The 23,820-nt window shown below is 39.1% G+C and overlaps 1 protein-coding gene across 4 annotated transcripts; it reads left to right on the top strand.

Moving 5' to 3' along the window:
• The first annotated feature begins 622 nt into the window (after positions 1-622).
• On the top strand, positions 623-9,074 carry LOC146717080 (sterile alpha motif domain-containing protein 3-like). Of its 4 annotated transcripts, none has more exons than XM_085471550.1 (10): positions 623-734; positions 1,759-1,843; positions 4,505-4,619; positions 4,954-5,142; positions 5,227-5,314; positions 6,170-6,331; positions 6,443-6,652; positions 7,120-7,285; positions 8,133-8,212; positions 8,367-9,074. In XM_085471550.1, exons 2-10 carry the CDS (start codon positions 1,762-1,764, stop codon positions 8,667-8,669), a joined length of 1,395 nt encoding a protein of 464 aa, XP_085327676.1. In that variant the 5' UTR covers positions 623-734; positions 1,759-1,761; the 3' UTR covers positions 8,670-9,074. The 4 variants fall into 4 exon arrangements, with proteins under 4 accessions (XP_085327676.1, XP_085327702.1, XP_085327695.1 ...); XM_085471569.1 differs by lacking the exon at positions 623-734 and adding an exon at positions 4,075-4,284 and having other exon boundaries at positions 1,786-1,843; XM_085471561.1 differs by lacking the exons at positions 623-734; positions 1,759-1,843 and adding an exon at positions 2,443-4,284.
• The last annotated feature ends 14,746 nt before the right edge of the window (positions 9,075-23,820 follow it).

Raw genomic sequence — 23,820 nt, 5'->3', positions numbered from 1 at the left:
GATGGTGGGATACTGAATATTCAAATTAAAGTTAGAAACACTTGCTCAAAAATATTCTGGTGGCAGGGGTGGGGGCCAAAGCCTGAAGACCCCCAGCACCCACCCTGCAAACCCACTGATCACAAATAATGTGGTAACAGAATATAGAATTTATTATTAAGCCGTTTATGAATATGGTGAATTTATAAATTAACAATCTAAACAATCCATTCGGGGGATATTAGACAGATTCAGATACTGATCTATATCAGATCTCTCTCTCGCGCGCGCTCTCTCTCTCTCGCTCTCTCTCTCTCTCTCTCTCTACATATATATATATATATATATATATATATATATACAACATATATCATAATGATAATACTAGTTACTGTGAGCTTTACAAGCTACCCAGCAGTATGTAAAGTCAAATTATAAAATAATATAAGTAAATAATAATTGCACATGTGATCTGAGTACTTGTTTATCACTGCGCAATTTATTATTATATGTGCCAAGCCAAATAAATGACAGGGAGAGAGAGAGACATGGAGAGTGAGAGAGACGTTAGAACACGTAGTACAACCAAAGGGAGGGGGGGGGGCAACTGTAGGGATGCGCATGCGCATACAGATCGCGCGAGCCTTGAACTTTCTAACGGAAAGAAAACTTTCTCTCGGACGTTGCCAGTGGATAACAGTCTTCAGTACCTGCTGGTCTTTAAAGGATTCTGGATTCCTGGACTGTTGGAAAAGGTAAAACATTTTCATAAAACCTTTTTATTGTTTTGTTTTTGTTACTCGTCATTGTAGCTTGCTGTTAATGTTGTGCTAACAGTAATGGTTAGATACGTTAGCCTTTGACGTTAACGCAGTTTAGTATCTGGTATAAAGAACTGTTTTCCTAACAAAACCACTGTTACAATTAAGTGAAGGTGCTCCCAAATAATTTGGCCTGTAAAATATGTGGCTATATTGCGTGCTGCGTACATAAACTAATGTCAGCTAGACAGATATTAAAATCAATAATATGGTTAAAGTCACCAAAATGGCGCCTGAAGCCTGTTGTGTGAGCTCTGTGTCTGGTCTAGAAACTCAGAAATTCAGTAGCCTGTACTTTGAATTGTGGAGTAGCTGTATAAAATACAGCAATGCTTAAGTGTTTTGAATAAATAGAAATGTGACACATGAGAAGTTGTCTTTGACTGTTACTGTATAACTTATTTTCAGAGTAGTTGACAAATTATGCTCCAGTCATTTGATGTTACCAAGATAATGTCCGTTTTTATTATAGTTAAAAAAAAATTATGTACATTTCATTTATCCAACATCATATATTAGGCAAAAAAGAGGTCATTATACTAACAAGACCAGATAATCCAAAGCATAAAATTATCAATATTTATCTGAAGAAGGCTTAAAAGTTAGACTAAACGGTGGTATAGTGGTTAGCGCTGCTGCCTCACAGCTAGAAAGACTCTGTTCAATTCCCAGGGTCAACCGGGTGCCTTTTTGTGTGGAGTTTGCATGTTCTCCCTGTTTCTGTGTGGGTTTCCACCCACAATCCAAACATACATATCTGAATGACGACCCTGCCATGGACTGGCAACCTGTCCAGGGTCTACCCCGCCTAAAAAAAACAGCTGGGATAGGCTCCAGCACCCCTCCGATCCTTATGATGATAAAGCGGCTTGGAAAATGAATGAACAAAAAATAAATAAATAAGTTTTTGATGTCACAGAATAAAACAATGTAATGGAATTTTGTTTTGTTTTAACAGATCATGGCTCAGCAGTGGACTGCTGGAGAAGTATCTCTTTGGCTTGGGGAAAATGAATTGGCAGATTATCAACAGGTCTTTGTAGGTGAGCATTTCTATGGATGTGCCATATCAGTGTCCACAGTGCTCCACAAGAAAACCAACATATGAAAAACTGCTGAAACATCAACAGATATACCATGAAAGTGAATGTGGATTCTTCATTGTCTGCGGACTAGAAGACTGTCCCAGAAAGTTTTTGTCTGTGAAATCTTTGAAAAATCACATAAGGAAGAAACATAAATATCAGAAACAAGGATTAGAGTCTGCCCCAGACTGTGACCAGGAAACTGTTGAATTTCCCAGATCATCTGAACGAACTCTGAGTGAACTTGTAGAGAACTTTACAGAGACTGTGAGAAAACAACTGGCATTGTTTTCCTTGAATCTTCAAGAGAAAAGTATTGTAAATAGAAAAGTTCAAACATTTGTTCTTAGTGAAGTAGAGTCACTTTTCAAGTATTTTATTGAAAACTATAGGGAGATATTTTCTAAATGTTTGCAGACTCTTAATTTTGATATATCAAGTTTTCATTATATTGATGACAATAGTGTGGTAGAACATTGCTTCAGTGCAGTCAGCAACGCATATCAACTAGACAGATACTGTGTTGAGAAATTAAACTTGATTGAACCTGTTGAATGTATCCTGGGAATAGATCCTTTTACTGGGAAACAGGACACTTTTCAGTATATTCCACTTCTAAAAGTCTTAGAATTAATATGTAATGATCCTAACATTTTAAGACAAATTTTTAGGCCAGAATCCCGTGCTCCTGAAACCTTAACAGATTTTAGTGATGGGAAAATTTACAAAGAAAGTGATTTTTTTAACACAGACAACCCACATTTGAGAATTCAGTTGTACAGTGATGAATTTGAAGTTTCTAATCCATTAGGATCAAAGAAACGTCTACATAAAGTGTCTGCATTTTATTTTACTTTGGGAAATATTCCACCAAAAGACAGATCTGTTTTAAGACATATTCATCTGTTGATACTTGTCAAACATAGATTGGTGAAAACATATGGATTTGAGAAAATATTAGAACCATTAATTTGTGACCTACAGGTTTTGCAAGAACGTGGATTACGATTAAAATTTGAAGACAGACAGTACTGCATCAAAGGTGGTCTGGCCACAATATCTGCAGACAACTTAACCTCTCACACACTTGCAGGTTTTAGCTGCTCATTCAGTAATGGTAGAATATGCAGGTTTTGTATGTGTCATTACAAGGACCTGTCTAGGATCATTAGTGAGGGAGATTGTGTTCTTAGAACAAAGACTGTTCATGCATACCATCTGCAATGTGTTGAAGATGACCCCCACTGTAGGTCAGTGTATGGTGTAACTGGCCCATGTGCCTTCAACAAGCTGTCATATTTTGATACCACAAATGCATTCCCACCTGATTTAATGCATGATTTTCTTGAGGGGGTCATTCCTCTTGTTTTGAAGTCTGTTGTAAAAGCCTTGCACGAGGACAAAACCGTTACTATCCAAGAGGTGAATGACAGCATAAGGACTTTTAGTTTTGGACAGAATGACTGCACCTCCAAACCTGCTCTAATATCTGAGAAGGTAGCACTGGATGGAAATATCTCTGGAACTGCTGTTGAGAAATGGACATTATTTAGGACTCTGCCTTTCCTCATAGGCTCCAGGATTGAAAAGGGTAACAAGTTTTGGCAGCTTTATCTTTTGGTTCGAGAAATAGGAGAGATTATTCTTGCTCCAACCATCAGCACTGACTGGATTAGTAATCTACATGAACTGATCACTTACTTTTTGACAGATTTCATCAATCTGTTTCCTGGTGTGTTTACACCCAAGCTGCATTTTCTGCTACATTATCCTCAGCTCATCCTTGATTATGGGTCACTCCGCTCTCATTGGTGCATGAGGTTTGAAGCCAGACATCAATATTTCAAGACAGTAGCAAGAATCACCAATAACTATATTAACATTTGTCAGACTTTGGCAAAGAGGAATCAGCTTCGTCAATGCTGGGAGTGGCAGCCTGAACGGATCATCAGGAGCGATCATACACAAGCAGCAGTTAATAACTTATCACTTCAAGAACTTCCAGTGAACTTGCAGATTTGTTTGCAAAACTTGGAGACAGCCGTTACTGTGGATGAGAAACTCTGGACAAGTAAATGCATCATTTTAAACTCTGTAAAATATGCAGTTGGAGATTTCTTCATTTTGGAACTTGTGCATGCAGAGCAAATTCCACTGTTTGTGAAAATAGTCCTGATTGTGTATATCAGGGCCAACTGGTTTCTTGTTGGAAGACTTTTCACAACACTGGAGTTTATAAGACACCTTCAATCATACCACATCAGAGAGACTGATGATCTGTTGATATTCAAGCCTGGGGATGAGGTAGACTTTCATGCTTTGGACGCATACAGATGTGATGGTCAAGACTTCATTACACTGATCCACCGACCTTTTAAGGCAGTCCATACCAAAGTTAGGTAAGATACATCCTAAACCATGACTTTTTAGTTAGGAGTTGTCAACCACTGTTAAAATGATTTTAACCACTTTTTGGCTATTCCACAGGTCTGTCATCATCTATAGTCACTAATGAACTCATAGCTGTTTTTTTAGTAATGTTTTATAATATTTTTAATCTTTATCTTTGACATGCTCATTTCTGTTTTGATCGTGTCTTATTGTTTTTCTGTGCCACAGACAATGAAATCGATGGATCGACACTTCTGCAGATGACTGAAAGAATGAGTGAGCGTCTTTTTCCAAAAGTGAAAGACCAAGTGAAATTTTTGTCTGCTGTAGAGAAGCTGAAAGAGTGAGTCTTAAGTTGACTGGTTGATTCACTGAATTGTACATTCATACAATCCAGTGTTTCCCCTCCCCTAGGTTTATGGTGTTGGAGGGTGGGGGGCAAGGGGTTGACGCAAGCCCTGTTCTGTTTCTCCAGCGTTGATGTGCATCACACACCCATTTACTTTCAAATTGAAATGTCACAGCCACTCTTACTCTCTGTTATGATTCTGTTTCTGTAGTTCAGCAGCTGTTATTGTACGTTTTAAATATGCGGATATTCCTGATGCAGGACACAAGGACACGCATATTCATGTCTTGTAACAAACTCTAAAAATACTTCTTACTTCTTCTTGCAGTGGAAGGCAACACAAAGAAAAGCATACTGTGTCAGCACTCCAACCTATGTTTAACTGCAAAGTGCAGTTTCCTCCAGCTGTGCTCACTGCGTTGACCAATAAAGATGCAGCACTAAAGTCACCCACCAAGAACAGACTCAAAAACATGCTTATTCAAGCACTGTTTGACCACTTGAGTAATGAGACAATGTAAGTCTATATATAATTAAGATTTGATTCATTTAAAATACAGTATGTACATCAGAATTTAAGTTCATCATTCAAAATTTGCAGGTATCCCTCTAATGTGCAGTATGTAGAGCTTCTGAGGACTGTCCTTCTGAGTTTTCCTTTTTTGAAGGAGAGTTATGGCTCTGGATATGTAAGTATTCCTGAAAAGCAAACATTGATACAATTGTCCAACAAATTGTCTTTGAATTGCCCAATTATTGGCTAATGAGTGTAACATGCTAACATTTTCATTGCTACATATTCAGAGGTTATCTGTTCCCTTGTGGCCACTACAATACAAGTATTAGTATTGTGATTTTTGAGGCAGATGTCGTGCAGTATGGTCAAACAATAAATAAAATATCAATTGCTCTTTTAAATTAATTGTTTCATTTCTCTGTGAATTCTCAAGTGAATGGTGTGAAATTCAGCATTATATTAGCTCTGTTTGCCTTTGTATCAGGATAGTGTAGTTTTTGTATTTAAAAAATTAAATTTGAAAATAGGGCAGGGATAGCTCAGTAGGTAGTGTGGTTATCCGATGATCGGAAGGTCGGGGGTTTGAATCAACTGAACGGCTACCCTGAGGTACCCTTGAGCAAGGTACCGTCCCTACACACTGAGTGAATGGGTTAAATGCAAAGAGAGAAATTTCCCTGTGGGGATCAATAAAGTATACATTATTATTAAAAGGTAGAGGTATTAACATATAGACTGAAAGATCATGACGAGTATGCTTGTAGGACATATTGCCATTAATACTTTATCTACCTTTTACAGTGTATTTAGCCAATCTAAAGTGCTCCAAACCTTTATATCATGTGTTCGATCAACTCCTAAGAGTTAAAGAAGAGATCTGTAAATAGGAACTAATTAGGTTATGACATGATTACAGCAAACCTACCAGCTTTATGTCACTCAAAGTTTTCTGGTAAATGTCTTGCATAAAGGGAGGACCTAGTTGCACCTATTTATGAATAATTAGTTACATTTTTATCGTTTGTAGGATGCTCTGCATGAGTCTCTCAGGAACAAGTTTAAAAAGGAAAGAAGACCACTAGTAGACGTAGAGGAAATTGAAAAAATGAGACAGAAATACTCAGTTCCAAATTCAGGAAGAAAAAGATCATCAGATATCCAGCCCTGTATCCTTTTGAAAAAAACCAAGGCAAGTTAAATATGCTCAATGTTTGTTTGCCATTTTAAATTGTACATAAAAGTTAAAAGTATTGTTTGTTTGTTTTTTCTCTCAATATTTGCTAAACTTTTTAATAACCAGGATATCAATCCTCTTGACGATGGGGAGGATGAAAGGAGCACCGACCAACATGTATCAGTGATTAAGCAAGAGTGCCAAAAAACTAGGCCAAATGTGGATGTCATTCAAACGCACCTCAGGAAAATACAGAAGTACAGAACACACTACATTCTTCAGCATACTACTGAAGAGGTTCTACGAGAATTCCCATGTCTCACTATCCCTGTTGTGGTGAGTGTTTTATCAAAAACTGCAGCAAAAAACAACAATAACAATAGTGCACAGCAAAAACACGAATATGTACTGATGTGCTGCACATTTATACAGACTTCTAATAATCATGTACCTACAGGACAGGCAAAGTGACTGACTCAGCAGATTTCATGAGTAATAAAAGTACACTAACAGAACACTAACAGAAATTGCCACATTGACTATGTCTTTCTCTTTGGTTTTATTTTCATGCTACAGGATAATTTTGGACTAATCTGATGCCAATGATAGTTTTTTGGGAAGAATAGTCTAAACATCCCTTTTGCACAGCAATGTGTACTTGAGAATTAAACTAAACAAATGCAAAATTATAATTTCTTCTCTAATGATAATTGATGTGTGAAATAATGATTGTTCTGGTTTGCTATATAATGGTATATATTATGGTACAAAGCTAATATATATATGTTTATCCTTTATTTTAGCTTCTTGAAGAGGCTTCCATGTTACTTAAAACTGATGTGGACAAAAAAGTAATCCGAGGATTCAGTAAGTTGGCAGCGAAGCTTGTGTCAATAGCCCCAAACAGCAACCTTAAAAGCCTCTGCTTAAAATCTGTTGATGAGAGCCAGACAGACACTGAAAGAAAAGGTGAGGGCACTTGGCAATAATGAGCAAAAACAATTTTAACTCCTATCTCAGATACCACTTTTTAAGGTTTCACATACAGCACATTAGTAAACACAGTGTCCCTTACAACAGCGGTCCCCAACCCCCGGGCCTCGGACTGGTACCGGTCCGTGAGTCGTTTGGTACCGGGCCGCGAGAGTTGAGGCTCAGGTGTGAAATGTATAGTTTTTCAGGGTTTTTATCGGTTTTCAGCGTTATTTTGTTATCGTTTTTATCGTTTACTCTGTTTTCCTGGGTCTTTTCACGTGTGTTATGAATAAATTTTCTTTTTTTCGGTACCGGTACTAGTTTTATTTTGTTGTATTTATCCGCGACACCTTAAAGGCCAGTCCATGAAAATATTGTCAGGCATAAACCGGTCCGTGGCGCAAAAAAGGTTGGGGACCGCTGCTTTACAATATCCACAGACTGACATTTCTCCTGTCTCGTCTCTGCAATGATGTACTTTAAGATTTAACTGATATACCCTCGATGCTATATGTATCTCTATGAAGATTTTCAGTCATTCACACAATGTTTATCCCAAAAAATGTTCAGTGGCAGCTAGACTTGCTCTGCAAGTTCTTTAGGACTCAAATTATTTAAAGCTAGCAACTTACAGAACTGAACAACATTTTGGGGGTTTTGTATAAATGCTTAACATTTACACTGAATTACACTGAAAAGTTAATTAGGTATACATTTACTGCACTAATGCTTATGTTCTGCAAGACATTCAACTCCTGATAAAGGCACTCATATGGCCTTTACTGCTTTGTATTAACAAAATTGGCCAGAAAATATTTACATATTTCTCTTTATTTTTCAGGTCAGATGGTAAACACAGCTGTTCTTCTCCTGCCATCTATTTTCAAAGAAAATGCCTCTCGTCTCTTCGTCATAAATAAGGTAAATTTATATATTTTTTGGTATGGTGAGAGGGGGGGGGGGGTCTTGAACAAATCCAGTATTTTACAGGAGTTTTATACTTTCATTGGGACAGCTGTTGTTTATACTTATTTAAACTATACTCCTCATTTCAAGAATTTAATTTCTGTTTCAGGATCCACACAGCCCGATACCTACAATCGTACTCAGCAGCAGTGACGGCAAGCCCTTGAGTGATTCAACTGAGGTCAATGTCCAGATGGATGGACAAAAAATTATTCTGGACAGTGGGGAAATGGACATTTCATTGGCGATGGGTATTGTCTTCTCCCTGTACCATGTCTACAATGTTGCCTATCCAAGTGAACTAAAAAAGACATTTTGCTTTTTGGAGGCATTTGTTCTCAACTTGGGAACTCTGACTACACCTGTACCAGTAGCTGTGCAAAGAGTGGCAAATGCATTAAATATCTCCTAGATTGCCAGCATAGTGCAGGTGAGAGACTGAAATTGTCCCAGTGTGGACTAACAAAGGACCATGAGTCCCACATTAAACTTAACTTACATAACTTAAGGCTGCAGTTAATTGATAATTTAAATAAAAAGATTGTTCTTGAAATAGTCTTACTGAAAATGCAAACATGCTGATAAAAATGTGTTGTTTAATTGTCTGTTATGAAAGTATTGCTATTTCTAATGTAAAAATTGTTGTTTTATCTATAGTATAATATTTATATGTATTTATAGTAAAGATATTTAATTATTACTGTTTAAATGACTTGTATGCTATTATTAGTAGTGGTGTTGTGCTTAGCATTAAAATGCCTTTTTGTCTTTTTCTGTAATACAAAGTGCCAATAAACCATTAATATATGTGCTTGTATTTATTTTACCCTACTCAAATTCAATTTATGATACATTTTATTTTGAAAGATTTAAAATGGTTCTTTAAAGAACCACCCAAAAAAGGTTCTTTAAAATGGTTCTTTTAAAGAACCATTTGAAGGATCTTTTTAAAAATGGTTCTTTGAAGAACCATTTCTTTCAGTGGTTCATTGAAGAACCTTTAAAGGTGCCCCAAAGAACCATTTCTTGATGGTTCTTTGGGGCACCTTTAAAGGTTCTTCAGTGAACCACTGAAAGAAATGGTTCTTCAAAGAACCTTTGTTTGAAAGGTTCTTTGTGGCACCAAAAAAGGTTCTTCTATGGCATCAGTCTAAAGAACCACTTTTTGTTCCAGTTGGCACCTTTATTTTTCTGAGTGTAGAACCAAGTTCGCCAGAGCTTATATTATATTTTTACATGCTGTGGAGCCATTTTTGGGAGCATTTCAAGTTGCTATACATCAATACAACCATTATAGCCCAAACTTTAATAATATGTCTGCATTAGGTGCATAGTAATTACATAAATTGCAAAAAAGTGCAATAAACTACAAAAAAATTGAAAATCGTTTTTGTTTTTTTAACATATATTTCTAGTTAGAGAAATTTAAGAGGCTTATCCCTCAAAACTGTAAATACAAAAAAGTTACACAAACTAGTTTCCCACCACAGGAAATTTATTTTGAGTGTCTTCATAGTTTTATTTTTGAAATACACCAATTTTTATATACTGCAGGAAAAACGAAAATAAATATTATAGTGCAAATTTGCAAAATAACAGCATATGCATCAAAATAAACTATTTCCAGCAGTGCAATATGAGTCTTAAGCATCCCAGAAACGACACAGAAAGTCATAAAGTCAAACATAACTTTTTAAAACACATAACAAGTAAAACACAAGCTCATAAGGCCCCGATCGTAAAAAACTACATTTCCGCAAAATGACGTCACTTCCGGTTTCGGGCAGGTCATGCGGTCATGTGATAGTTCGCGCTGATGGACGTAGGAAGTGTTACAAACAGCTGATGGATCGGCGAAGCGTGTTTCTGGAATATCATGTTTTTGTTGCTGCAAGTGATTTTTATGCAGTTTTTGCAAAGCTATATGTGGAAGGAAACTGTGACCTAGGACAAGCTGATGGCATAAGATGTAAGTACAACTCCTCCAGTTTCATATGCAAAAAAAATTATTGCGCTAGCTTACTTGGTTGCAGAGCTACCGGGATTTAAAAATAGTTACGCAAAACAGAGCGTGCCCGCTCCGATCGGCTGTAAAGGGTTAAAACATGGTTTTCACAACATCTGATTGTCACCAAATGAGTCACTACACTTTTTCTTCCATACTCAACATCACTCAGTCATATCAGCTGCTGCTGAGATCAGTCTCAATGAAAAGAATGACTCTCTGACCTGAGTGGGGCACTGACGAGAATCCACAGGGCCAACTGTCTGCAATGTCAAGGTAATTTTCACCATCTTTTTTCATTCTGCAGTACACTTTTGGCAGACTGGGGCAGGGGTGAGCATCAGGCATGAGGGAGTAGGAGGGGGGAGTAGAGGGTGTCTGATCCCCATTAACTCCGCGATATGTGTGCAGCACTTTAGTTAGCAGGTGTTGAAAGCCTGAGGTCAGGAAGTTCACAGAGAGCCTGCTATAAAAAATGAGTTGCAGGAAGATAGAGAGAAGAGCCCGAAGTTCTAACCAAGTATCTATATCAGTAATTTGGCCTGATCCATCCCCTCTGTCATTGGTCCCCAGAGTGAGATCATCAGGGAGGGGGGGTGAATCACAAAGCAACACAAGCTGGGATCTTACCTGCAACCATGATCCACGCAGATGAGTTCTGTCAAAGGAAACAGAGAGTCAGGGACTATAGGATTGTGATAACTGTTGATAATCATGGTGTAGCTTTTTTGCTCAAGAAAGGGAAAAAACTGAGTTAAAAATTAGTTCAGCAAAGGGCCTAAGAATAAAAAAACAACTTTATTCAACTAAAAAATGCCCTATTAATTATGTTTTATTACTGATTAGAAGTCTAAGGCTACGTCCACACTAATGCATTTTCGTTTGAAAACGCATTGTTTTCTCTTTTGGCCTCCCGTCCACGCTGAGACGGCACTTTCCCGAAGGAAAAAGGCAGCGTTTTGAAAATGCTCTCGAAAACGCATACATTTCTAAACTGAGTTGTCCTGTTGCAGTGTGGAAACTCGAAAAGGCAGATTTTCGAAAACGATGACGTATGTTGGTCATATGATGTAGTCACATGACCACTTAAACCAAGATGGCAGACGGCATCGGACAGCAGTTGTTTTGTTTGCTCACAATTTTGGTAGTCGAGTCGTCTTGCGTTTCACACGTGGGCGGAACTGCAATGTCAGCCTTTTTGGCCATTTTAGTGTGGATGCGCAACTCTTTGAAAATGACTGAAAACGGTAGTGTGGACGCGGAGCGTTTTCAGACAAAAACCCCATTTTCAAATCTATCCATGCTAGTGTGGATGTAGCCTAAAAGACATCTATAGGTGATATTTAGCACATTCGAGGCTATATATTTCAACAAAAAACATGAGGAAGTGAAAAAAACCTTTCCTATCTGTGTACCTGTGACCTTTGACTTGCAGTTGAAGACACGATGCAGAGACCGTGGAGTATATTGGTGAGGTATAATTGATCTGCGCTGTCATTTCAAAGGTCTTTTCAGTTAAGTTCACCATGAGATGGGAAAATAAAACAGCACCACTGTACTTTTTCAAATGTCCTTGAAAATACTTTTAAAAAATGGGTGTTGGTACTATAAGCAGAGTTAAGGTCATGTGAGCACAGGGACTGTTAATGATATGTTGAATTTTAAGAAAAATGGGTGTGTATATCAATTTTTTATAAGTTTTTATATTGCTTAAAATTACATAACCATAGAGATGACAGATTGAAAAATGATCAAATGAATAATTGTATGCTAACAGTTGTCTCACATGTAGCAGGTTTCAATTACTGTGTTAATATAACCTGTTAGTTTTACATTTACATCTGTGTAAAGGCATACAAAGTAAGGATCTAGGTGCTTTTTGTTTTGGTAAGCTCAAGTCTTTTTGAACTCAAGCCTGTTATACATAATTATGGAACATTGCTCATATTTACCTGGTAAATTCAAAGAACATTGTGTGGGGTTTTTTATATGCTGCCCTGTGAATACAGTATGACTACAGTAAAGTTCAGTACATAAAATCAGTAAGAAACAAAACAAAGCTCAGAAAGGAAATGGACTGTCTGTGATGGCTCTCCAGATGATAAAAGTAATAATATGTTCTCATGAAGCTGTAGCCTCGAGCACAGCTAAATGTCTTTTGCTTGGTCTCAGGGTAAAACCCAGATTTCTCATTTGGTTCCCCACTGAAAGGCTTAAAAAAGACAAATGGAAGAGCTTGGGGCAACCTACACCAGACTGAGAATGGTTGCATGAAAATGCACAGTCACCGGGCTGGCTGCTGTACAGTCAGTGTGATACATCTGTGCTCATTTTGTTTCGTCTGTGACTCGAACACTTCCTCTGGCAAACTGTTTGTCACCAAACCTCAAGCAGCATCTGACAGAAACTCTGTTCAGTATAACTCCAAAATACTACAAACACTGTACCGCACTCATATCTGATCACGTTTATTCAGCTATATTGTGCAGAGTACAACAAATACATGAATTGTGTTTGAAGGGACAGTGTAGGCTTCACAAGACAGTCTTTGTTGATTTGTTTGGTTCATACTTTATTTATTTCTTACTGGCATTCATTTCTTTATAGACATGTAGTTTATTCTCAAAAGGCAACAGTCTTTTAAGTCTTTACATTCCTGCTGTCTTAGGAAGCCTCCATGCTGTCGTCATGCTGCTCAGTCTTGAGTTCTTAGTTCCTGGTTGTATTAATTCCATCCTTCCCTCAGTGTTCCTTGTTCTTTCCTCTTGTCAGAGTTCGCCTATATTAAATTCATTTGTGTGTTTGTGTTTCCCTGGTACTTGATACTTATTTGTCCCATGTGCCTTGCCTTTCTCCGTCATCTGATTTAGTTCAGTCTTGTTTCCCCAGCTGTCTGCACTTCCCCGATTGGCCTTATGTGTGTCTATATATTGTGCTGGCTCTCCTTTATCCTCCCAGTGGGAGGTTCATCCTCCCAGTGTGATCATATACAGTACTTTCATTACACTATTTTGCTAAAATTTAAAATCAAACTTATTACTCTTTTATCAAACTATCTATATATATATATATATATATATATATATATATATATATATATATATATATATATATATATATAATTTTTCTCTCAAATAAAGGCCTCAAGAAGGCCTTCGATAGCATCCACCGCGATTCTCTTTGGCAGATCCTGCGCTTGTACGGTGTCCCTACCATCTTCATCAACATCTTCAAGGACCTGTACTTGCGATCATGCTGTTGCGTTAAGACCGGAAATGGCCACACCGACTTCTTCAAAATCACCACCGGCGTCAGGCAGGGCTGCATCCTGTCACCTCTACTTTTTCTCGTTGCCCTCGACTACGTCATGCGGTGAGCCGGTGCCCATGAGCTGGCATCCATTGGTCTGATCAAGACTGTCTTGGCGACCTCGATTTCGCTGACGATATCGCCTTACTTGAGGAAGACGAGCTGAAGCTACAGCAAGGAACGACTGATCTAAGAAGAGAAGCTGGCAAGATTGGCCTGAGGATCAGCTCTGAAAAGATCATGCATGTCAGCTCCAAGGACCCACGACGAGGGATCTACATCGGGACACAGCAGCTAGAAGAAGTGGAGAAATTCACCTATCTCGGTAGCATGATTTCCCATGACGGCGATGTGGAGGTGGATGTCAAATGCCGCATTGGAAAGGCAGCTGCGGTATTTCGGAGGATGAACAACGAGGAGATCCTGCGAAGGAGTGGCACAGTCAAACTTCACAACATCGTTGCACGCAAAAGACTCCGACTGGCTGGTCATATCCTCCGCATGGATGACACACAGATTCCAAAAACAGCGATGCGCTGGCAATCCCTGGGCGTTAAAAGACCACGAGGATGTCCCCGCAACACCTGGCGAAGGTCATTCCATCAAGACCTAAAGACATTGAATATATATCGTTGGAAGAAGGTGAAGCACAAGCACAAGATCGAGCCTGGTGGTGTTCGTTTGCCGCCCGATATGCCACATAAAGCATGGGAGGATCTAAGTCTAAGTCTAAAATAAAACAGTTATGGCCTCAATTCAGACCCTTGTAGGACTCCACATTAGATATGAAAATCACATTGTGTTTATCTTGCAGTTTAACCAAATAACCCAACTAGTGGTACACTACATACTGAGATCACATATCATGCTTTATGGCGTAATAACAATAAAATGTTGGCAAAACAGTCAGATACTTTGAATGCCTAGTTGTGCAAAAGATGCACAGCTCTACTTTTAGACCCTCTCTGAAAAATGTCAATGAGAACAGACTTAGCAAATTTTAATTTAATAAGCTTTAGCAGCCAAACATAGTATTTTTTTTTATTACTCACACCCAAAAATTAATGAAGTGAAATTTTTAATCACTTTGCAAAAATATTTTCCGTGTCTGTTCCACGGTTTTTACACATCAGAGATTAAAAATATTCACACTCCTTGTATCGATCAGCCACAGCTAACATGCGTAGCATTCAGAAGCACAAGCAGCATTATCATGAATTTGTTTTGCAGATTACTCGTACTTGATACATTCTAGAATCATTAATGAAACAAATTAAGAGATTTACATGCTACCTGTCCAACTGATTGCATTCAATAAACACTACATATATACAATTGTGCACACACATTTTGACATTCACTGGTATAATTATTTAATGTATTTTCTTTTAATTCCAATGAAATTTCAGTTATTTTCTCATATCGGGGATTAAAGACTGACCAGGCATTAAAGCTGGTTCAAGTCTGCGGTCAAGTCAATCCAAGTGAAAAACGAGCTCTCCATCTCCAGCCTCAGACTGCCCATAAAAGCAGGAGAGCCTAATAAGTTCACATTAAAACATTACTCATCTTGTGCTGCCTGACAGAGAAGCTGTGACCTTAATCTGTGACCAGAGGTCACACACACACATACAGAAAAAAGACAGCAGTGTTCTCTTTCTGCACATACACACAAACCTTCAAACTCATTCCACACTCAATAAATGCTTGTGCAGCCGGGCAGACAAACCCTCTCACAATTTAACCTGTCAGAAATAGTTTTGTGGGAGCTAAACAACCTCTCTGCAGCTGCGCCCCACCCTGGCAGCTGACTGGGCCTTTGGACCAACAATCCAATGACATTGTTTTAAAGCTGGTGCTACATATTGCATATTGCAGGTTCTGCCTCTCTAACCCTCTGGAACAATACAACAGTACCTCAGTTCAGTCTGACTTTAGCCTCACACACCTATGAGGCTGTGTAAAGGATGTATGTTTAGGATTCAGTGTCAAGACCTGAACTCTTTCATGGCATGCATTTTTAATTTCTCTTTGCTATTTGGGCTGATTGGGACCTGATGAATGTAAAAACAAAGAGTTACCAGATTTTTTTTTTTACCTGATTTTCGTTTCTGAGAATAATGAGATCCACATATGAGGACATTCATTTTAAATTTCGATAGAACAGTGGCAGTATAATATCCTCGTAAGTGGATATCAGGTCCTTGTAGAGCAAAATGTAGTATTTTGGTCTAGACAACCCAAAATGTGATGTCCACATATGTGGACACCAGGTCCTAGGAGGTTAATGAAGGTGTTTCACTGCACAATAATATTCCAGTTTATCTTTTCATTCTTTCCCCACCTGGAAGCAACATGAGGCAGCTCATGTATCAGATGTTACCAAAAGAAGGCGTCTATTTTGGATAGCAGCTGTGAGATGAGCTGATATCCAGTTCTCTTCCATCTCCAAATATCTGTTGGTGTGTAGTGATGGGATTTCCGGCTCTTTTTAGAGAACCGGCTCTTTCGGCTCGACTCACTAAAAAGAGCCGTCTCTTTTGGCTCTGAACCGGCTCTTCAGGTTGTCTTGTTGCTGCTTTAATTTATTTATTATTAACAATAACATAAAATTATACACAAAAGGAATTACTAATGTAAAAAAAAGGTGGTTTTATTTATATATTTTTAAATATAAATATGTTTTGGAGTTTGTATGTGCTTTGAAGTTTGTACGTGTTTTGGAGTTTGTACGGGCTTCGGAGTTCGTACGTGTTTGTACGTGCTTTGTCTCTAGGGGCCACCATAAATATACTTTTATTTATTCACTCCACATAAAATGTAATAAATAAATCATATAATACAAAAACCAACTATTCACATTTCAACTTTTAACTATTTAAATTTTCAGCTTTTTCCTTTTAAACTAATTTAAAGTGAAACAACACAAAACACTGCAAACCACAACACAATTAAATATAAATTAAAATATGAAAACTAAAAGAACATGCATATTCTCTGTCATATGGGCCTGCATGAATAAACTTTCTGAATCCTTTATCATGCGCAACTGAAAATAGTTGTGGATGATTACTATACCTTTCTAATGTGACGTTGTTGTCCCTGGCTCTCTTTCTCTGTCTCTCCCTCCTGCTCTGTTCCTGTGCTATTGCCAGTGTAACTACCGCCCCTCCCCCCTCTTCCCAGCGCAAAACACAAGGCTCGCATGCGGAGTGAAGTGGAAAAAAAGTGCGAGAGAGAGGGTGAGAGAAAGAAAAAGAAAAAAAAAACCCACGGCTAGCGATAAGGAGTCGGCTGGTCGTTCACGTCAAAGACCCGGCTCTAAGAGCCATTTCGTTCGCGACCGACAGATCACTATTGGTGTGCTCCAGACATTTTCATTCCGGTAAGTTTTAAATATGTTCATATCACTCTTTATTGCCTATTCGTTTTATTTTCGATGCACTCTGAGGTCATAGCAAATTAGAACAAACTGAGTGATTTTGCAGAAATATGTTCTATTTATAGAGTTGCTAATTATTTGGCATTATTGCAGCAAACCAGCCTATGAAATGGATGAAACACATCGTGATTGGGTTCCAGCGCTACACAAGGGGCACTCCGAAATTCCTGCTTCAAACATACCACCATGCCAATCAGATTACTTCTTCCGTGTGAGGGTGAAGAGGTGACCCTTCTGGATAAGATGGTGAAGGTTTGCTGCGTTTTGGTGATCAGTGTGGTAGTAAAACCAGGGAAGAATGAAACTCTTGTTAAATATTCTTAAGTCTTGTGCTGTATAAATAGCGTTAATTTTTCAAAAGATACAGTAAATTAAGTAGTGTTAGTAGTGGTTGATATCATCTACACGGAGTCATGATTTTGTGTAAACATTTTGTCATTTGTAAACTTTAAATAACATGGATTCTACATTGTAACTGATGTGATGTTCTATAAAGTGGTTTTAATTAAAAAAAAAAGGCAAAAGTTAGTTTGTTTCTTTATTCAACTTTTGAACAGTGGTACTCAGTCAGTACATATTCAATAAATGCAAATTATTTACATGGCAGTGCACTTCAGGCATAAATCTAGACCCCTAGATAAAACATTATGGGTCATTCCCACAACCCACAGCTTTACTGTGTTCCAGCAAAGTATCCAATAGCGGTGACAACTCCTCCACAGTAGCAGGTGAGATTTTTCTTCTTTGAGGACGTCTCCTTTTACCTTTCAATACGGATGGTCTGTTTATGTTTTGATAAAGAGCCTTTTTTGGGGGGGCAGCTGAAGAGGAGAAGTCTATCTTATGGCCAACCTCTGGCTGTATCTTGGTCATATTACCAGGCAAAACCCAGTATGCAGATTCATCTGTAACAGTCCTTGTGCCACAGATCTGCACTGTTGCTTCTACTTTAAACAGAAGAGCAGTGACATGGCTGCAGGTCTCCGCGACTCCGGCCATACAGGTGCAGTGGGCGGCTTCAACCTTCCCTGTGATGCTCACAATGACCCATGGCTGCAATGCTGGTTCATTCAGTCTTCGAGAGTGCAGTACCTGAAACATACAAAGTTAATTTAAAGACAAGGACTTTAATGAGCCAAGGCCGACATAAATGTGTTTTATCTTCTTTCTAATCCATTTATCATAAATGTAACAAAGTGTTTAGAAAGTTAGCACATACATGTAATTTTTCTTTTTTTTTATGCATCCATCTATAGAACGCTGCATGTTATATTCTAAATCTGCCTGTTCTCTTTCAGAAACCCGCCTGCAGAAAACGAACCTAAAGTATGTAATGCGAGGATGTAATCACTTTCAAGATGGAGAAAGCATAAAGTTTGACTTTAAGTGACAATTATGGACACCTAATATGATAAGGAGATTCTGCAGGTCATTAATCAATGTATAAAATTAAAATAAAATGTATTTTTAGTGACACAGGACACAAACATGGAAGTAAGATATAGAATTAGGATTATTTATAATAAACATTAATAAATCATTGCAATTTCTTTAACCATAAGGAATAACTAAATCCTTCAGGACAATGTCACATCAATGCACTGAACTCACTATGTCTAACAGCCTCCACATGTTCTCACTGTAATTTCCCCCTCATGAATGAATTTATGCTGCACTGATCTGAATGTTTGGGGGAAAATCAAACGCATTTTACTCGTAGTACTCAAGCTGACTTACCTTCGTTTGAATGACGACGTACTCACAAATCTTGTACCCAATCTTTGGTGAATTGGATGTGTCCCTCCAGAGATTTATAATTGCGAAACTGGTTCACCTTGTACGCGCTGACTCCACAGACAAGGTACGAAAATATATCAGGCTACGTCAATAGCGGTAGGTCTTCAGGATTTCTACTCCACGGCCGTATTTCATACGGGTCCACATTTCCAATGCACGCTATTTTCTGCAAGTACCGTCTCTTTCCATCCGGACGCAACCTGTCTCTGTACCGTCCTTTTTCTTTTAAACTGCTTTTAAGCATGTTTCTAGCAACCGTCCTTCCAACACAGCATGTTTGTTTTGATTCGTGGCCCAGATATATGGCGCTGCGCTCCCACAATACATTGCGGCGTTACATCAATTCCAAAGCCCTATCGTTGAGTCACTTCCGGTATTTCAGACAATCCCTTTCCGTCAAGAGCCACTTGTTAATTTGTTGCAGGCTTGTTAAAGTGTTTTCTTAAATGTTATTTTTTTGTAAATTTTTTTTATTTGTTTTTTTTAATGTAAAAGTGTTTTTGAAAATTTTATTTTGTTGTTGATGTTTTAAATGTGATTTGCACTTCCCAGCCACCGTATATTACAAAGGCTCCTCAGCTATATGCAGGATGGGTTGATAGAAATGGAGAAAAAGCATCACCGGTATTTTTTTCTTCCTGCGCTTTTGTGCTACAGTCAGCTGACTTCAGTTTGTGTGCAGGGATGAGAAACATGGTGATTTTACTTTCCATAAATAGAAGATGAAAGACGACTGGGGAGCACGGCCTTATTGTACTCTTTCTGTGGTGCAGTAGAAATTTATCACAGCTGTGGTGGTAATCGGCCTTTGTTCAACTTCCTGACACAAGAGTCTTGTGGGGGTTTTGTTGGGTCTGCGCTTCCACAGACCCCGCTGGTTTAGAAACTTATTCCCGTTAACGACAAGGAAGCAAGGCGAACAGCGATTTTACTTGTGCAAGGGAAGGATCAGCCCTTCTGCACTCAGTCAGACCACTTTGACCCTGGCCTCCGCTTGCCGCCTTTTATTTAAAACAGTTACAGTACACACAAGCACCACCCATTGTAAACCCCCCTATGGTTATAAAAGATAAGGTACCATGTGTGTATGTGTGTGTGTATGCCTGTGCGAGAATGTGTGTGTGTGGGGGTGCGTTTGTGTGACCTCCTGCTCACCAAAAGGGTCATAAAGGCAGGTAGTTTACTAAACAAGAAAACAGAACCCTCACATAGGATGTGCCTATAATAAAACACTACAGCCTCCCCCACCAACAGGCTGGGGAGGTCAACAGAAACAAAGAAATGTCTTTGATCATGCTGTTTGAACTGAGACTTACAAATTTAAGTAACACAATGACAACATTTCACAATTTGACATGTGCAAGGAGGTTCACCAGCACTAAGCCGCTCATAACAAGCTATCCTATCTTTATGTCTTAAAAAATGGAAGATATTTCAGCAAGTAGAGACTGAAATCAGAGAAAAGTGTATAAGAGTAATTCATTGATATGACTTTTTGGCATGCACAATGTGCAGATTCAGCAAAGGATGGAAAAATGTCCAACGAATCCCATTATAATGTCATTATTTTAAGTGTATATTGTGGTCGATGAGCAGCACCAAAATCCAGAGTCCAACAGCCAGTAGTGGTGGAGCAGGGGTGAAAAATGGTGCTGAACATACTTATGGATGTGAAACAGGACTACGCAAAGTAGCACCGTATTAATGCATGAATTTGAGCATGACTACGGGAATGAATACAGATTCTGTTTGACCTAGACGATGCCTAAGCAGAGCCGCGCTGCAGTGTCATCCAGCCTCCCTCGGTAATCAATAGCCGTCCTCTTCAACACGCCAGCTCGTTATTTATATGTGCTTCTGGACTTTATGTGGATAGGTCAGAGTGAGCGCTGTCCTAAAACAGCTTACTGCAGCACCCTGGCCCATGCACAGTGTGGAAAATTTATTTTTCTCATTTAGTATGCTGCGCTGAATCCAGAGTTTAGGAGTCCATTGATTGCAGTTGCTGGGGCGTTCACTTGTCACGTCTAATGTGTGAGGTGTGTGGGTTTGCTCGAGTGTGTGAAGTCTTAATGGGCTTTTTGGGAAAGTGAGAACACAGGCTTTACCTTGTGCTGTATAAACGCAGCTTTGCAGGACTAACTCTGGAAGTTAATTAATGTCACGTCCCAGTAATAGTTTTCTGAACTTTCACTGTGGTAATGCAGAGACTTAGACCACCAATAGCTGAAAACATGTGCCCTCGTGTTGTTGTGTTAAAAGTTATAAATCATTTGATATTGATTGGTGAAACCTGTGTGAAAGAGAGAGCAGAGTGTTCTTAATAAGCCAGAAAAAGAGCAAAGATTACTGTCCTGAAATCAGCTTTGTGAGTTTCCACTGAATCCTTTTGGCATTAGTATTAGTATGCGGCATCTTCTTCTGTGTTTTCAGATTGATCAACAAGTTTTGATCAATCTGATCAATCTGGTAAGCTTGTGTAGTTGGGACTCCTTCTTCTTCTTTTTCTTCTTCATCTTCTTCTTCGTCCCCCCCAAAAAAACTTAAGTAAAGCTTCAGGGAAGCTGCATCATTAATCCCAGCGGGAAATTGTGATAGTAGCTGTTACGTTCCCCTGGGGGGGGGTCTAGGCGGTGAGGGGGAAGTAACAAAAGTGACCGGGTCAGAAAAAGGAGTCAAGGAGGCGAAACAGTTAAATAAAACAGTTTTATTGAAGTAATTCAACTAAAAGAGACGGACAAGCCGCTATCACCATAAAAGTAACACAAACAAAACTCAGGCGTTGGTCAGTAATGCAAAAAGTCAAAAGGAAAACGCAGCTCACTAGCTGAAAACCACAAAACACAGCTCACCAGCTGGAAACACCGCAAAAACACTCAGCTCACTTGCTGTACCCACACAAATGGCACTCTGGCCCAGAGCTCACCCTGCTCTGGGCTTAAATACCTTTAATTGCTGATGGGAGTCAGCTGTACAGGAGGGAAAGGTGGCACCTCAGGCAGGAGGTAGTGGGACACGCCCACACAGGCACCCTCAGGAGAGAGAGAGGCCCTGCTAGGGGCATATACAGTAGCATATACACAAAAACAACGAAGCAACCATACAAAATTTAGAGCAGAAATAGAGATATAAATAAAGATAAATATAAAAGGACATCATCATTGCCAGCATTCTGTGACTGACCACCTCCTCCAGGGTGGCAAACATTAAACTGCAATGCACTCTGCTTCAAACTTTCTAGATGCAGGAAAAAAAGCTCCTGAGGTCTTTTAATGGACTTACCATCTTCTCACTGGTGTTGCAAAAACTTGTTGCATTCATGTTCGGTTTGTCTGATCATGAAAGCAACAGAACTGAAGATTGAACATTCTGAAATACTTTATAGGTTTTAAACGTTTGCAGAACTAAACTTTAAACAATTTGCAAACAATGTTACTGTAAGAAGAAAATATTCTATCTGCTCATGGCTTCATTTTTTTACTTGCTGGAAGTGAGTTGGTAATCTACACTACACTAACGTGAACAGCAAAAAGGTCACAGTGTTATGGGGTTGGCTTAGATTTTCCAACATTCATGGTGTTTTTCTCATTAAATATTTGGCTTGTGTGTGACTGGCGAGCTCACCTAACACACAAACCTTGGGATGTCACTTTCCTAACATATGAAACTGACAGATGCAATACACAACACCAAAAAATGGGTAAAAAGCTTGATACAGGTTTAGTTTCACACAATAACATGTTACCAAAGAAGGTTTATATCCAGATGTTCTGACATGTTTACTGGCTGATTCATGGAGGCTAATTCAGGATAACTGGGTGGCATCTGATGTATCTGGTCTGCATATGATAGTGAAAGGAGATGGGATCTATTTTTAAAGCTTTTCAATAAAATATCTTCCATTCAGAAGGTGTTTACGAAATCTGTGATCTGTTTAGCTTGAATAACATTTGATATACGCTGAGAAGGGCAAAATATTTGAAACGTGTTTGTGACAAGTTTGCTCGAAGGAAACAGAGATGGCTGGCAGAAGTAACATATCTTTCTGGATCACCGAGTCGTGTGGTAACATGCTGTGTGTGGACATGCTACAGTGGTCAGACTCTCTGTTTTCCTCTGTGGGGAAACAGAACAGCGGCTCTGGTCTCCCGGCGAAGGTGATTCACCTCTGGAGAGAAACGCCTTGACGAATCCTGTCAGCTCTGCTTTAGTAACACATACATTTGACAGCAGCATCTGTCCCTTCAGAGCCCCCGCACCTCTGCTCTCCAACACACCCTCTCTGCCTGTCCTCCTGGTGCCCACTTCCTCCCTCTTCTTCCTCCTCTAAGGCCCAGGTCCTCCGTTGACCTCTCCTCCCCTCCTGTCTTCCCTTATCTCCTGTGCATTTTTCTCCTGAGGTCCTAAGTGCAGACCCAGCCTCCTCACTTTCCTTTTGTTTCTCTCCTCCTCCTGTTTCCCTTCCATTATATTTCTCTTAAGTCCTTCTTTGTCTTGTTTCCTCCCTTTTCTCCTTACTGCCCCTTTCCTTCCTAATCCCCTCTGTTGGCTTCAACAGACTGTATATAAAAGATGGGTGTAGACATTGTGACATGACACGCTGCTTTTAAACTCGTATTGACCACGCCGGGGGTTTTTTGGGAATCAGAGGTGACTGTGTTTGGATGATCCAGTCCATGCACACTCATTTCACAGGTGTCTGCACTTTTGGCATGGTTACAGTTAGGAAGAGGGTTTCTTTGTGTGTTTGGCCTTTTAAGTTATTGATTCAGGTAGTTGGTGTCTTTGAAAGTGTTTCCAGGATGTAGCAGTGCACTCAGTGCTTAGGGGACAGGCTTATTTTGTCTTAATGAATGAATCAAAGCATACAGCTGTGTTCTGTGTGCACATAATAGCATTTTGTGCATTCATTGTAATAAAATGTGGCCTCAGTGCATGTTTTCCCACCGTGGCTACAGCTGTTTAGTCCTCCGGTCATATCCTGCGTTCCTTCCTTTCTCATCTCAATTA

This window comes from Copadichromis virginalis, linkage group LG2, assembly GCF_057382275.1.
Source record: "Copadichromis virginalis isolate Kocher_CV1m ecotype Utaka linkage group LG2, C_Virginalis_male_GT1.1, whole genome shotgun sequence".
Lineage (NCBI taxonomy): Eukaryota > Metazoa > Chordata > Actinopteri > Cichliformes > Cichlidae > Copadichromis > Copadichromis virginalis.
This window is presented reverse-complemented; position numbering and strand designations above follow the sequence as displayed.